This window comes from Heptranchias perlo, chromosome 6, assembly GCF_035084215.1.
Source record: "Heptranchias perlo isolate sHepPer1 chromosome 6, sHepPer1.hap1, whole genome shotgun sequence".
In the NCBI taxonomy this organism is placed as follows: Eukaryota; Metazoa; Chordata; class Chondrichthyes; order Hexanchiformes; family Hexanchidae; genus Heptranchias; species Heptranchias perlo.
The window spans coordinates 29,023,908-29,037,857 of NC_090330.1; the positions used below are offsets into that span (position 1 = coordinate 29,023,908).

The following is a 13,950-nucleotide window of genomic DNA, read 5'->3' on the forward strand; positions in this document are numbered from 1 at the left end:
TTAGAATGACAAAAATGGATTCCTGGCTGCTCTAAGTCTATGCTCGTAGTATAATTTCCATTGTAAAACAATCCAAAGTTTCAACAGGAGATTCCAGCCTTGCGTGGAATTATTTTCTATTCAATCTCTATACATAGGATCAGAGAATATATTCTAATCTGAGGAAGTTTTACCCTAGCATTGAAAACATTTCAGAAGGTTGATATTTATTTTGTAGGTACTAGTTTTTAAAAACAAATTGGCAAACTTAATCATCTAACTATAGTCCAGATATATGGCAAAGAAACAAGAATCTAGTACTGAGTAATGCTGCAAGTTTGTCTGTTCTTCAATACAAATAGCTGTGGCAATTAACAAATAAGATATAAAGATTCCAACAAATATAAGGTGTAGGTTAGTATCTAGAGAGGAGCCTATCAGAGATTCCATGAATGCCAGTTAATCACAATCACACAGTTAATACATTTTTGGACCTTTCTTTGTATAGAAGTTAACTATCAGAATAGCAGGAGATACGAAGATGAAGATTTACACGTTCTTACATTTGAGGATCTTCTCAGCTTTTCATATCAAGTTGCCAAAGGGATGGAATTCCTCACTTCACGAAGTGTAAGCTTACTTAAACAGTCCTTGGGTCAAGTTTTCAAAGTTGCAGATCTACATTACCATAGTAAGTTAATCATTGATCTTTGTTAGTGTATTCACAGAGATCTGGCAGCTCGGAATGTGTTAGTGACGCATGGGAAAGTAGCAAAAATATGTGATTTTGGATTGGCCAGGGACGTCATGCAAGATTCTAACTATGTCGTGCGAGGCAACGTAAGTCCATGTACATGTTTTTTTTATCTCTCCTCACCGCACACACACACACACACACACAGAGTAATTTTAACATCTGGCGACAGTGTAAACCAGGCATAGCAGCTCGGCCACCCATTATACATCCCTTACAATTCTCTTTTCCATTGAAGTCACTGCAAAGGAAAATAGGGAGAGGTGTTTAATGGGCTGCCGATCCGCTATTGCCCATTTTACACTATTCTCAAAAGTTAAAATTATCCCCACTCTCTTCCAGTAGGTGTTGCTGGATAACGATCAGGAGCAGGAATCCCTAACCCAACATTAACACCTTAGTCACTGTCACTGCCCCTGCCAAGATCAGCTAACGCAGCATAGGCTGAAGTTTGAACCTGGCTTGCTGTGCTCAGCTATTCACTGGCTAAATTAGCAGATGTTTTTTAATGTCAATTTTTTTAAATTCACACAACAATTTGGATCTTTTTCTTTAACTTTTTTTTCTGTAAATAGCAAAACTGTAAAGTTGGAAATCTGAAATAAAAACAGAAAATATTGGAAATACATAGCAGGTCCATCAGTATCAGTAAAAGGAAATACAGGTTAATGTTGCTGATGTGACCCTTCATCAGTTCCCTCAAGTTCTCAAGGAGCTAAATAAATTGAACTTCATCTCTGCTATGCCATCTGAACTGTGGGAAGGACCTATGATAATGCTGAACACAATTTATTTTATTACTAGTAGATCTCCGATGGTGTTGCCCAAAGTGAGTCCTCTTCCCCGTGACCTTTGCCTGTCTCTCTCATTCTGTCCCTCTGACATGTCTGTTTGTTTGTCTTTCTCCTTTTGTTTCTTTCCTCTCTCTTTCCTTCTGCCTGATCTTTTTACCTTTGCCCCAATATCTGTGTCTGCCTTTGGTTTGTCTGCGTGATCTTCTCACTGATTCCAATATTGCTGTCTGTCTATTCCCTGCTCCCCTCTCTCTTTGCATTGATCTCTCTTATCCATGTATTTGCCTATATCTTTCTGTGATCTCTTTCACTGATTTGTCTGATCTAATACCCTCATCTCTTGCCATCCTTAAATGAGATCTCGTCTACCTATTTAGATGGACATAAAAGATCTCATGGCACTATTTAAAGAAGAGCAAAGGAGTTTTCCTACAATCCAATGTTCATCCCTCAGCTAACACCACCAAAAACAGATTAACTTATCATTTATCTCATTGTGAGACCTTGCTAAAACAAGGACAAGTAAAAAGAGTTGAGCGGAACCAAACCAACAGGGAGCCTAAAGTGACTCGAATAGGTGGCTGACCCAGTACGGCAGAGGGCATGAGTGAAGCAGGGCCTAAATGACGAAGAGGCAAAGCAGCAAAAAAAAGTTAATGAATTAGGTGGCTTAGAAGTAAAACCTGAAAGGCATTGTATTAAATTAAAAATTTTCAATCAATTTACCTGAAAAATCTGGTGAGAAAACAAAATGGCATGTGGACTTGGGTAACCCGCCATAGCATCACTAGTGGTGGTAGGACTGAATAACAGGCATTACAGTGTTAATTATTAAGAGAGTTAGAAGTAAGCATTATCTCAGAGTGTTGGTTAAGACAGTACACTATAGGCATAACATTACTAAATATCACAAAAGCATGACTAAATTTTGACAGCAGGAAATAGGCATGTAAAATAGAAATTCTCACGAATTTTAATATAGTAGTCGATCTACCGTATGGGAAGTGAAGACCAAGTGTAGTCTTCAGTTGAAAGGTGGTCAGAGAGCAGGGGATAATTGGACCGGAGCATGCAAACATAATTCAGTCTCCATTTTTAAAGACATTCATTCTGCCCCTTTTTTTTAATAATACTTTTACAAAATTTAAGGAATCTCGGGAAGCAGAGAGATGTATAGCATGGTAGTTTCTTTACAGTACAAGCTGAGGACCTGAGATGCAAAACTGGGATACTGCAGTGCCACCACTGGTGGAAGGGTGTAATTTATGTGACAAGTTTACATAGGCAGTTTCCATTATAAATGTGGACAGAGGTCATGCGGAAAGTTGACATAGGAATTGTGGCTGATGTAAAATTTTTAATATATACACATTATAAATATTTTATGGCATAATAAGAAAGATATCTATTTAATTGTTCCCATGCTATACATATTTATCACAAACTCTTTCTAAATCACATGGTGTGCAATCTTGTCAATAGGCAAGCTATGTAGAGTTTGTGAAGCTGGATTTGGTAGATGAACTAGCAGACACGATAAACATCCTATACTTCCAGAAAGTATAGAAATCCCTGGGTTACTAAACTCATAAATAATGTTCAGGAAAGCACAACACATGCCCTGCACTGTCCAGTTTGATGAGTGCAATACTGAGAGAAATAATGAGTAGTTCCTATTCTGTTAACCTAATTCTTTCCACATGGACCAGTGGTGTACATTGGTTTACCAATACAGAAGTGCAAAACAAACATGCATCTACAGTTTCCCATATTTCAGATTTCAGACAGACCATATAAAGAAAGATCTAAGCACAGGTAAGGTTTTTTCCACAGGCAAACGAATAAAAATTGCAACTGTTTTAATCCTTGACTACACCCACATGAGAAAAGACCATGAGAGCCCATACATGCTCTCTGCTATCCACCAGCAGATTCCACTCCATGCACAATTCATCCCACCTCCTGGGAAAGAAAAAGAAATAGACACCCATAGCTAAATCGGGATGTCTTTGGCAAACATTCCTCTCTGACTCCAGGCAGTCAATCAGGAGGCCTCAGACCCACAAGTTATTATCCAGAAATAACTTACTCTTCTCTTCCATATGATGTGATGACCTTGTTTTACAGAAATTCATCTCCACACCTTCTTGAAAGACTGCAAGGAATCTGTCCTCACTTCCTCCTCTGGAATTCTGCTCCACAGGTCAAGCATTTTCTGGAAAACGTAAAACTTCCAGGCATGCAACTTCACCCTCTCCTTCCTCAGTTTGTATGAATGACCTCTACTTCTAACAGACCTCATCACTTCAAACATTTTATTTTTTTTCATGATTTCCATGCCTTTAATAGCCCTGAATACCTGAATCAGATTTCCTCTAAGTCTCCAGTAATTTGACCCTCACCCCCTTGGGTAGCCCCATGTTCCATGGTGTGGCAGTTTCGCTCAGGACCATCCTCCTCTGAGTGACTGTCACTGTCCACCTCATACTTGTCCAATACTAAGGGGTAAAATTGATCTTTGGCAGTAGTGCAAAATGAGTGGTAGTGAAACGGCAGCCCGTTTTACATCATGCCCATGATGCAAATTGGGCGGCTGATTCATTAAAGCCTGTTTTGCACTACCACCAAAGACCAGTTTCACCCCTTAAGTATCAAAAGCATAGTTCCAGTAACTCCTGTAAATCTCTGTTGCTCTGACAGCAGTTAGTCATCCACTTCTCTGCTTCTACATTATCCTTGTGTCTAGTGTCTAGCACTGCCTCTTGGATAGCCATTTTCTGGAGATTACAATCCAGGTATCTCTCATCTGCTGTGATGCTTGCTCGGTGTGACCGATTGCTGCTCGAGCACAGAGTTCCTCTGCTTCAAAGACTTAACTTTCTGACACTTAAAGCAAGTTTTACACTGAGGAGCCATGATGGCCCACATATCACAGTTCAAAGTTAAGGCACTAAATAAATAACTTTAAACGGCTCCTAATATTGAACAACTAAAATTAAATCAATTAAAATATATTTAAACTCAAAATACAATAAAATATCTAAATGAAAATTTCAATACTTATATTCCGATAACTCCCTCTGAGGCTAAACTCCACACTCTTCTGGTCTTTCACACTCTTCAGGCCTTTTGCAGCTCGAGGGTACGACAGAGGGCGATGTTCCTGTATATTAAAAAGAAAGGTAATCCAACAGCTGCAGAAACTGAATGCAGAATATTTGTGTGGAAATACCTAGCTTTGTAGTGGAAAGTAGAATTCCCTCTCCCCCTGTGATACATTGAAGGCAGCAGAGGCTGTGCAGAGGTGACTGATGAAAGAAAACATTGACTTTAGTATACTTCCCATTTGCTGCCACAGTAGAATTTCATTATGGTGCCTCTCTCATTATACTGAGAAAAAGTAATTTAGGGTAGCCTATAATAATATAAGTTAGCACATTTTACTTATTAACTTTTGTTTCCTCTCAAAAATTTAGGCACGGCTGCCTGTCAAGTGGATGGCTCCTGAAAGCTTGTTTGAAGGCAGTTACACAATTCGTAGTGATGTCTGGTCATATGGAATCTTATTATGGGAAATATTCTCACTTGGTAATTATTAATTTTTCATGATAATCCAAATATTATCCCATGAATTCAGTTGTGTTGTCTAATGTGATATTTTCAATATCTGTTCAGGTGTCAATCCATATCCTGGAGTTCAAGTAGATACAAACTTTTACAAGCTAATTCAGAGTGGGTTTAAGATGGACCAGCCGTTTTATGCTACTGAAGGGATGTAAGTTTTTCTACCTTCAGTTTTACATAAGAATTGAAAACTCTGGTTTAATCAATCTGACACATTAAATAACATTTTTGTGCAAAAAAAAAATTTGTTCATGGGATGTGGGCATCACTGGCAGGGCCAGCATTTATTGCCCTTGAGAAGGTGGTGGTGAGCCACCTTCTTAATCAGAGGGTGATTAAGAATCAACCACATTGCTGTGGGTCTGCGGTCACATATAGGCCAAACTGGGTAAGGATAGCTGGTTTCCTTCCCTGAAGGACATTAATGAACCAGGGTTTTTACAACAATCCAGTGGTTTCATGGCCACCATTACTGATACTAGTTTTTTTTAATTCTAGATTTTTATTTAATTAATTGAATTTAAATTCCCCAGCTGCTGTGGTGGGATTTGAACTCATGACTCTGGAATATTAATCCAGGCCTCTGCATTATTAGTCCAGTAACATAACCACTATGCTATCATACCCGATTGAACTCTTGAACTAGTTTTACCCTGTTGATATACTCCGGTTGCCCTGGCAATACATCTAATTTTGAAGTTTTCTTCTGAAGATAATAAGAAAAATGTTTGACTATTTAATGTTAGCTGACACGCTGGTTCAATGTGGTGTCCCATAGACTGGTAGGACATGGGCTCATGCCTATGATTCTGAGTATGGCATGTTGTCAATCTCAAGGGGTGGTGCAAAGTGGAAGCGAGGTTCTTCCTTACAGAAGGATATTTTGGAGGTTGAGCTGTCCAAGCGACTCTCGTGTCTGATCAACAGCTTCAGTGGCGGAGGCCTATGACTTGACTGTCTGCCCATCCTCTTGGTCAGGGTCTGATGTATACTGCAGGAGCAATCTAAAGAATGTAAGAAAAGACTTTCAAATGAAGGAAATAAATGAATAAATATTGTATTGTAATGTCTGCTGATGACACTTTACATTCTACCTTGACAATTATTTCAGTCTCCATTAGATGTCACTCGCAGGTAACAGTGCTGCTTGTATAATCATTTTGCCTCTTTCACAAAAAATATTGTTTATATAACTGCTTATGCCGTACATTGCTCAAGTCCTGGTCCACTGAGAACAGCACTTTATGGCCGTAATCATAGTTGGAGTGGCCTTTGTCAACTGTGAAGTGAATTAAGGCCCACTTTCACTGGCCTGATTTCCGCTACCTGCGGCACCATAACAGAAAGAGGGAGGTTCACTGGCATGACGACGGTACAGTATATCTTTCCCAAGTCCTGTTGATCAGCTCCCTGCTCCTGTTACCAAGAGATCAATGCACGTCTCTTGTTACTACTGCCACCAGGCATAAAAATTGAGATGCTAAAAGAAACATTTCCACATCTGGCCATTGTATTGAGTATACTTTATATTGAAGTGAACCAATGGAATCTAGCTTTAGAGCATCTTCAGGGTGTAATTATGCTTGTTGCTTGTCTGTGTGCTGACCACCTTAAAGATGGACAAAATTCCAATTTATTAAGTGTCTATGTTCACTTTAAAATATACATTATAAAACTATACATTACTACACTGTCTACTTTAGTTATATAACTAACCAGGACCTTTGGGAATAAGCCTAGATTCAAAAATGAAACTTTGAGGGTGCAATTTTTTTCATTTGATTTGAATGCTCTATGGTCTGGTAAACAAAAGCTGAAATCAAACATCTTGAACGTTTGAATATATTGTTTAAAGGATTCATTGCAGTTCTGTTATTTATGTGCAATGTATTACTGTTCCTATTTTTTAACATCCATTTCCATGTTCTCATAGATACAGTGTGATACAATCCTGCTGGGCTCTTGATCCGGGGAAAAGACTCACATTTTCAGACTTAGTTTCTATTTTTGAAAAGCAGCTAGCAGATGCTGAAGTAGCTGTAAGTGATCATAGACTTACAGGAACAGCTGAGAGCATAATTACAGTATTTGAAATGAAGGCTTTTGTATACATAAAAAAGAACGTATTTATATAGCATTTGTTAACACCCCAAAGCACTTCACAACCGATGGGTTACTTTTGAAGTTTTTAAAAATTCGTTCATGGGATGTGGGCGTCGCTGGCAAGGCCAGCATTTATTGCCCATCCCTAACAACAGTGTAGTCACTGTTATTATGTAGACAAATGTGGCAGCCAATTTGTGCACAGCAAGGTCCCACAAACAGTAACTAAGTGACTAGTTGATTGGTTTTCAAATGATGTTGGTTGAGGAATAAATATTGGCCAGGACACCAGGAGAACGCCTCTGCTCTTTTTCAGATATTGCCATGGGATCTTTTATGTCCATCAGAGTAGGCAGATGGGGCCTTGGCTTAACATCTGATCTGAAAAATGGGACCTCCAACAATGTAACACTCCCTCAATACTGTACTGAAATGTCAGTCTAGGTTATGTGCTCAAGCCCTGCAGGGGCACTTGACTCAGAGGGAAAAGTGACATTATTAGGTCCAGATCTAAAAACGTGCTGTTATTAAATTGCCTTGATTATCTCCCAAATGGATTAATTATTATCTCACTTATTTAATTCAGTTTGAACTTGTGATTTGTGCTGATTCATATGTTACTTTATCCTGTTATTATTTGTTGTGTTTTTCACTTTTGCTGGTGGGCCAATATTTTTTTAATATTTCTAAATTATCACTAGGAGTTTTACAAAAATCCATATTGTAAGATCCAGTCCTACACATGACAGATCTATTGAAAATGTACTTTTCCACTAATTTATTGTTTTATTTTGTTTTTATTCAGCTTTACCATAACATAAAGGTGTGCAAATACAATTCAAACTATAAAAACCTACCTATTAGTTCTCAGGAGTGTACCCGCATCCAGTCTGCAAGTGCCACGTCGTCACTGAATGAAAACAGTCCAATGGATGAAGATGAACAAATATAACTTTTCTGCTGAACTGACCAGCAAGACACAGGTGGCTTCACTTGACCCTGAATGTTTCCTTTTTATCACTAAACTAATCAATCAATCAAACTCTAAGCTGCTAACATAAAGAAGGCTGCAACTGTTGAAACCGTTTGATTTTTCTTGTGTTGTAGATCAGTCGTTTCTGAAAGACTGGAATCTCACAAATTTACATTTTCCTCTTTGTATTAAACCAAGTATTGAAAAATGGTAGATTTAAAAATCATACAGAAATTAAGACATGTTGAAATTAATTCATGACAGTTAAAACCTCAAAGGTGATGGAAATTATAATGAAAAAATGGGAGTGATAATGAGCCAGCTTTTTAAAATGAATTACGTAGAAGCAATCAGCATACTAACTTGTACTGTGAGTACAGAACTAGAGGACACTGATAAAATGAACAAGTCTCGAGTAACAATTGAGATTAGGAGGAATGCCCCACCCTCTCCCTTACCCACCCCCAGTACACACAGGATGATGGTTATGTGAAATAGGCCTTCATCTAAAGCAGTTAACGAATGAAAACAAGAGGAGCTGAATAAATATCTGGTTAGTAATGGGATTAAAGGATATGTGGATAGACACAGATAGAGATAATCATATGCTGCATGAAACATAATGGTTCCTAAGTCACTGAGATTATGGAAATATCAATACAAAGAATTGCACATTATAAAGAAATGTCACTGTTGGTTTTGTTTATATAATGTAGGATGTAAGATTAGATAGGTATTAGGAAGTTTTACTTGATTTACTACAATAACTTTCATTTATATAGTGCCTTTAGCGTAGTAAAGCATCCCAAGCCACTTCATGAGAGCGTTATCAGACAAAAATTGACACTGAGCCAAAGAAGAAGACATTAGGATAAATGACCAAAAGCTTGATCAAAGAGGTAGGGTTTAAGGAGCAACTTAAAGGAGGAGAGAGAGCTGGAAAGGCGGAGAGATTTAGGGAGGGAATTCTAGACTTTAGGGCCTAAATGGCTGAAGGCACGGCCACCAATGATGAGGCGAAGGGAGTGGGGAATGCACAAGAGGCCAGAGTTGGAGGAACGCAGAGTTCTCGCAAGGTTGTAGGGCTGGAGGAGGTTACAGAGATAGGGAGAGGTGAGGCCATGGAAGGATTTGAACATGAGATAAGAATGAGAATTCTAGTCGGGAGCATAGAACAACTTTTCATTATCTTTCCTTCGTGATTAAATGGATTGGGTAAAGTGCATAATAGAGAAGATTGTGCATGTTCTGTGGAATGGATTTGGTAAACTGCTCTCTTGTGTTCTTATGTCATAGCAACATTTGTTATAAGCAAAGTAACCTGAACATTTTTCACTTTACCGTATAGAGTATACATTTTTAAAAATGCTAAAATATGACTAATATGAAGAAAATGTGGACTGTCAAAACTAGATGCCATACAGGTTCTTGTACCTGCCCCATTTGATGTATTTTTTCCTCCCTTCCACACATAATTCCTTAGAGGATGGGCAGGTGACAAACCTCAATCTCTCCCAATGCCATCTGAGCCAAATTCTAGGAAGTGTATAAGTATGGTCCAGGGAGACTAGCCCTTCAAATTTCCCCACTCTATCTGTGAAAAGGGCTGACAGATATTTGGCACTTCCTTCTGACAGCATGACAGGTCAGAAACCTGCCATTTGGTGAATCACATACAAGAACCTATGTTCCACTATTCCAGGAATTGGCATGGCATGGAACTCCACCATCATATCAGCTTCTTGTGTTTCCAACAATTGACCTGTGCCATACAGTAGGATATTATTGTTGAAATCAGTCAGAAATGTGGCCTTTTAGCAGCCAGACTGGCTTGATAAGCTTAAACAGTTTAGTTGGCAAGTATACAAGCAGACGTTCTAAAATATTCAAAACCTGGTTAAAGCAGAGTTATTGACTGGCTCCAGTAATATTTGCTTTTAATAAGATTGCACTTGTGGCTATTTTACAAATGATCTGAAATGCTTGAGAGACATTCTATTCAGCAGAATTTTTAAAAAATTATTCTGTGCCTGGTTTAGAATATTGGGATTAGATCTATATTTTAGATTAGCTTTTCATCTCCAGTCTATTTGTAGAAAACAAAATTCAGCCAAGAACAGTTTGATGACTGAGTTGTGGGGGCAACAGGTTCATTCACATGATTACATTCAGAGCTGCTGTAATGTAATTCTCTTTAAAGTGTGATCCTCGGATGGAATGCTGCTCATTTTGCAAGCTTTCTGAGATTATACTGCAGTGTTGGGAAAAGCACAATGCAGATATTTCAAGTCTTTGATAATCAAGATAAATCATATTGATCAATTAAGGTTGATGGCTACTTTCTCAAAATGCAATTTTAAACTTTTTTCACCTTTTTTTATCTCTTCCCACACAATGGACAGTTACCCAGCTGAGAGGGCAGCCAGGTGACCAGGTCTTTGCTATTGGGTGAGCCACTAGAAGTAGTAGGGGCTCAAAGTGATTTCCCACCTAATTTTCCCATTTTCCTTGCAGGGAAAAAGCTGGTTGTCAGTCAGCACCTTTCTCTAATGACATAGCTAATATCAGGAATGTACTGTGAGGGGAATCAAGTGGGTGAAACAGCAATCTGTCATTCCATGGGATCAGTACACATCATCACCATGCTGCTCTTGCAACAATTACTTTCCATTCTGTTGTGGGATTTGGGACAAGCTATTTATATCTTCTAATGAGCATTGTATCAGTGCATCTACTCCAGCATATAGTATTTCTCAGAAGTGGGCCTAATACATGCTTAGTTACAAATTGCTGCAAAACATATTTATCAATAGTCTTAATTTTTGGATTTATGCTTCTATATTTTTATATTGGTTAAGATTGTATTTATAGTACTGGCTGACAATGACTTCACTGTTCTCAGGAACCACTTAGCCATTCCAGTCGTGTATGTAGCATGTATCACCAGTGCTCATTAAGCATGCTCAGTTACAGGGTGACAATATGGCACATAAATAAATGTAGCCAAGGCAGACACAATGAAAACATTTTTGGGTTGAATGTGCAGTGGTCTAAATAAAATAAGTCTGCGCAGCCCAATATTTTACCAAACTGATCCCTAATTTATTCATTCTGAAGGATTTGAAAAAATTGGAAATGGCAAATTGTTACAAGTCGGGGGTCTCTCTGCAGTTGGGATTGAAGTACATTGCTGAGCAACACCACAATGCTGCATGGATGGACTCAGGTTTATACATCTGGTTCCCCTACATAAAAAATAAGTATTTTTAGAAAGAGGAAAAGACTATCAGGTTCAAAATGTTTGTCCTTTTTTGATAGATCTGAACTCCACCTACCTGCTTTCTCACTGCATCCTTCAATCCTTCCTTCCCTTTCCAGAATTGTCCCTTGACCCCATTTGTACAGTTTGTTTCAATTACCTTTCCTGGTAGCCTCGTTCCACTAGTCTTTTACCCTTAGTATAAAAGAAGTTCGGTCTGGCTTCCCTTACTGTTAACTTCCGCATTTTTAACGTGTGCCCCTTTATATTTGAACTACATGGCAAGTTCTCAATTTTTATCAGCCTGTGGAGGGATAGTGGAGATTGTAACTCAGATACTCCTGTATAGAAAGGGGAAGGAAATTAGAGGGTAAGCAAACCTATGCTGCTTCCGTGCACCTCTTAACAGCTGGTTAGCGTGTGGCATAAGCAGAGGCCTGTGAGCCGGATGCTTAGCTGCCCTTTTGGCCGCGAATGGTGCACGGCACACTGTGGAAACTGAAGTAGAAGGAGTGTTTTGTTGGAATAATGTAGAGAGAGATCTGCATTGCAGCTGATCTGTGCCATACTTAATCTTGGAGTGCTTTATGCTGTTATCACTGACTGTGCAATGGGGAAATAATTTCTCAAACAATCGTCCCTCAGCTTGATGGGCACTCATTTTGAAAATGTAAAAAAGTATACTTATTTACATATTATAGCTACAAGAATTATTAGAATGCTACAACATATGTTATACTGCTACTATATATTAGAGAAATAGCTTTTTATGACTTTTATTTCCATATTCCTATATTGTTATGGATAATATTTATACTAATGAGGTGATACTGAAAGCTGTATTTTTTGCTAGTGTACTTCTCTTTTTATTGCATTTGAATAAAATTTGAAGTTAAACTTCAAACCTCTTGTCACTGTTGTAAAATGCAGTTGTTTTATTCATAATCTTCAGAGAAAGTAAACTCCTTTGGGTTATTAATATTCAATGAATTGGTTAGCACATGTATAAATACACCTTTCTTTTATACTGTCATTTACATCAGTACAATTTTGGCACCAAGTGTACTAAAAGCACACTTGCAGCCTGTGATCTGATTTTATATCCAAGTGCCTCAGTGCTAAGTACTGCAAGTATGATATGTAAATTGTATTCTAATGAACCATTTTGCTGTAAGCAGACAGTAATGCCACCATTTTGAACAAGGCATCAAGATACTGAAGATAAGTTGAGGGCCATTTCCTTCATGACACCTCCACGACTGAGAGGACGGTGAACAGCTTGCCCTCAGGTCGCCCATGTAGCTATCTGTTTTTTGGCAATAATGCCCCAGTAGCCAGCTGCTTAGAGGCACCAGACATCACCCATGCATGACACTCACTTCCAGTGGTCTCTTGCCCTGCTGGGAGATTTTGCATCTTCCACTTTGTGACTTCCCATTTGACATGGCTCAAGTCGGGAACTGAGCAAAGCAGGACTCGAATCTGTGTCTGTCTATAACAAGCCTACCATCTTCACAGTTTTATGAAAAGCCTTATTTTTTTTTTAAAGGTTTTATATTTGCACTTAACTGTACCAGCCCAGGGAACTTATAGGAAAATATCTAATTGTTGGAATCCATGAAACCACTAAGCAATTTGGTATGAAAATAAATTCTAAGGAAACAAACCATAAATTTATCTGCATTCCCCCAAAGACAAGTATCATACAACTGATTTAGAGTAAGTCAGCCACTTCAAGCAGCTGAGCACCATGTTCACTTGTGATAAAAGACACATGTGGTGTCAAGGTGCAGCACAAGTGCTGATCATAATGGAAAAGTTGAAAAGGATATGGAATAATGGTAAAAATGGAAGTCGAAGCAATCCTGGGGACAGTGACCACAGAGTAATAATGTTTAACATGATCTGGAAGTCAGAAATACCTATGACCAGGATCTAAGTACATAACTTTAAAAAGGCTACATTTGATGAATTGTGGGGTTGACAAAAGCAAATAAACTGGGGGGAAGTTGTTTAACAAGTTGTTTCAGTAGAAGACAGTGGAACACCTTTCTCTGTTGGAAGATTGGTGTGACCCCCAAAGAAATGGTGTAAATGGTTGAAACTAGGGTCTCCCCGATCTTCCACCAAAGTTATGGTGGGAAATTGAGAGAACCGTACGGAAATTATTCCTTATAATGTTGACCATGCAGGACAAATACATTCCTAACAACCTCAGAATAAGCAAACGTGACCCTAAATGGATTAACAAGCAAATTACAATGGTCAGTACAAATCCTGCCAGGAGAAAAGAGAAATGTCTCAATGGGCCAAATGTAACAAAATGCAGAAACATCTTTAAAGATTGGTCGGGGGAACAAAAAAAGCCTGGAAAAAAAGCACAACAGTGAAAAAAATATATCTTTTAATACTACAATAGCAAGAGGACACTCAGAGGTAACAATCATAAAAGATGTAAATAGCC

At 38.4% G+C, this 13,950-nt stretch overlaps 1 protein-coding gene across 1 annotated transcript in view; it reads left to right on the forward strand.

Moving 5' to 3' along the window:
- Window positions 1–12,337, forward strand: part of flt3 (fms related receptor tyrosine kinase 3) — an 88,747-nt gene extending 76,410 nt beyond the window's left edge. The window contains exons 20-25 of the mRNA XM_067985519.1: window positions 488–609; window positions 697–819; window positions 5,004–5,115; window positions 5,203–5,302; window positions 7,085–7,190; window positions 8,060–12,337. Of these exons, the coding sequence (XP_067841620.1) occupies window positions 488–609; window positions 697–819; window positions 5,004–5,115; window positions 5,203–5,302; window positions 7,085–7,190; window positions 8,060–8,206 (710 nt within the window). The 3' untranslated portion in view covers window positions 8,207–12,337. The remainder of the gene's footprint in view (window positions 1–487; window positions 610–696; window positions 820–5,003; window positions 5,116–5,202; window positions 5,303–7,084; window positions 7,191–8,059) is intronic.
- Window positions 12,338–13,950: the final 1,613 nt, after the last annotated feature.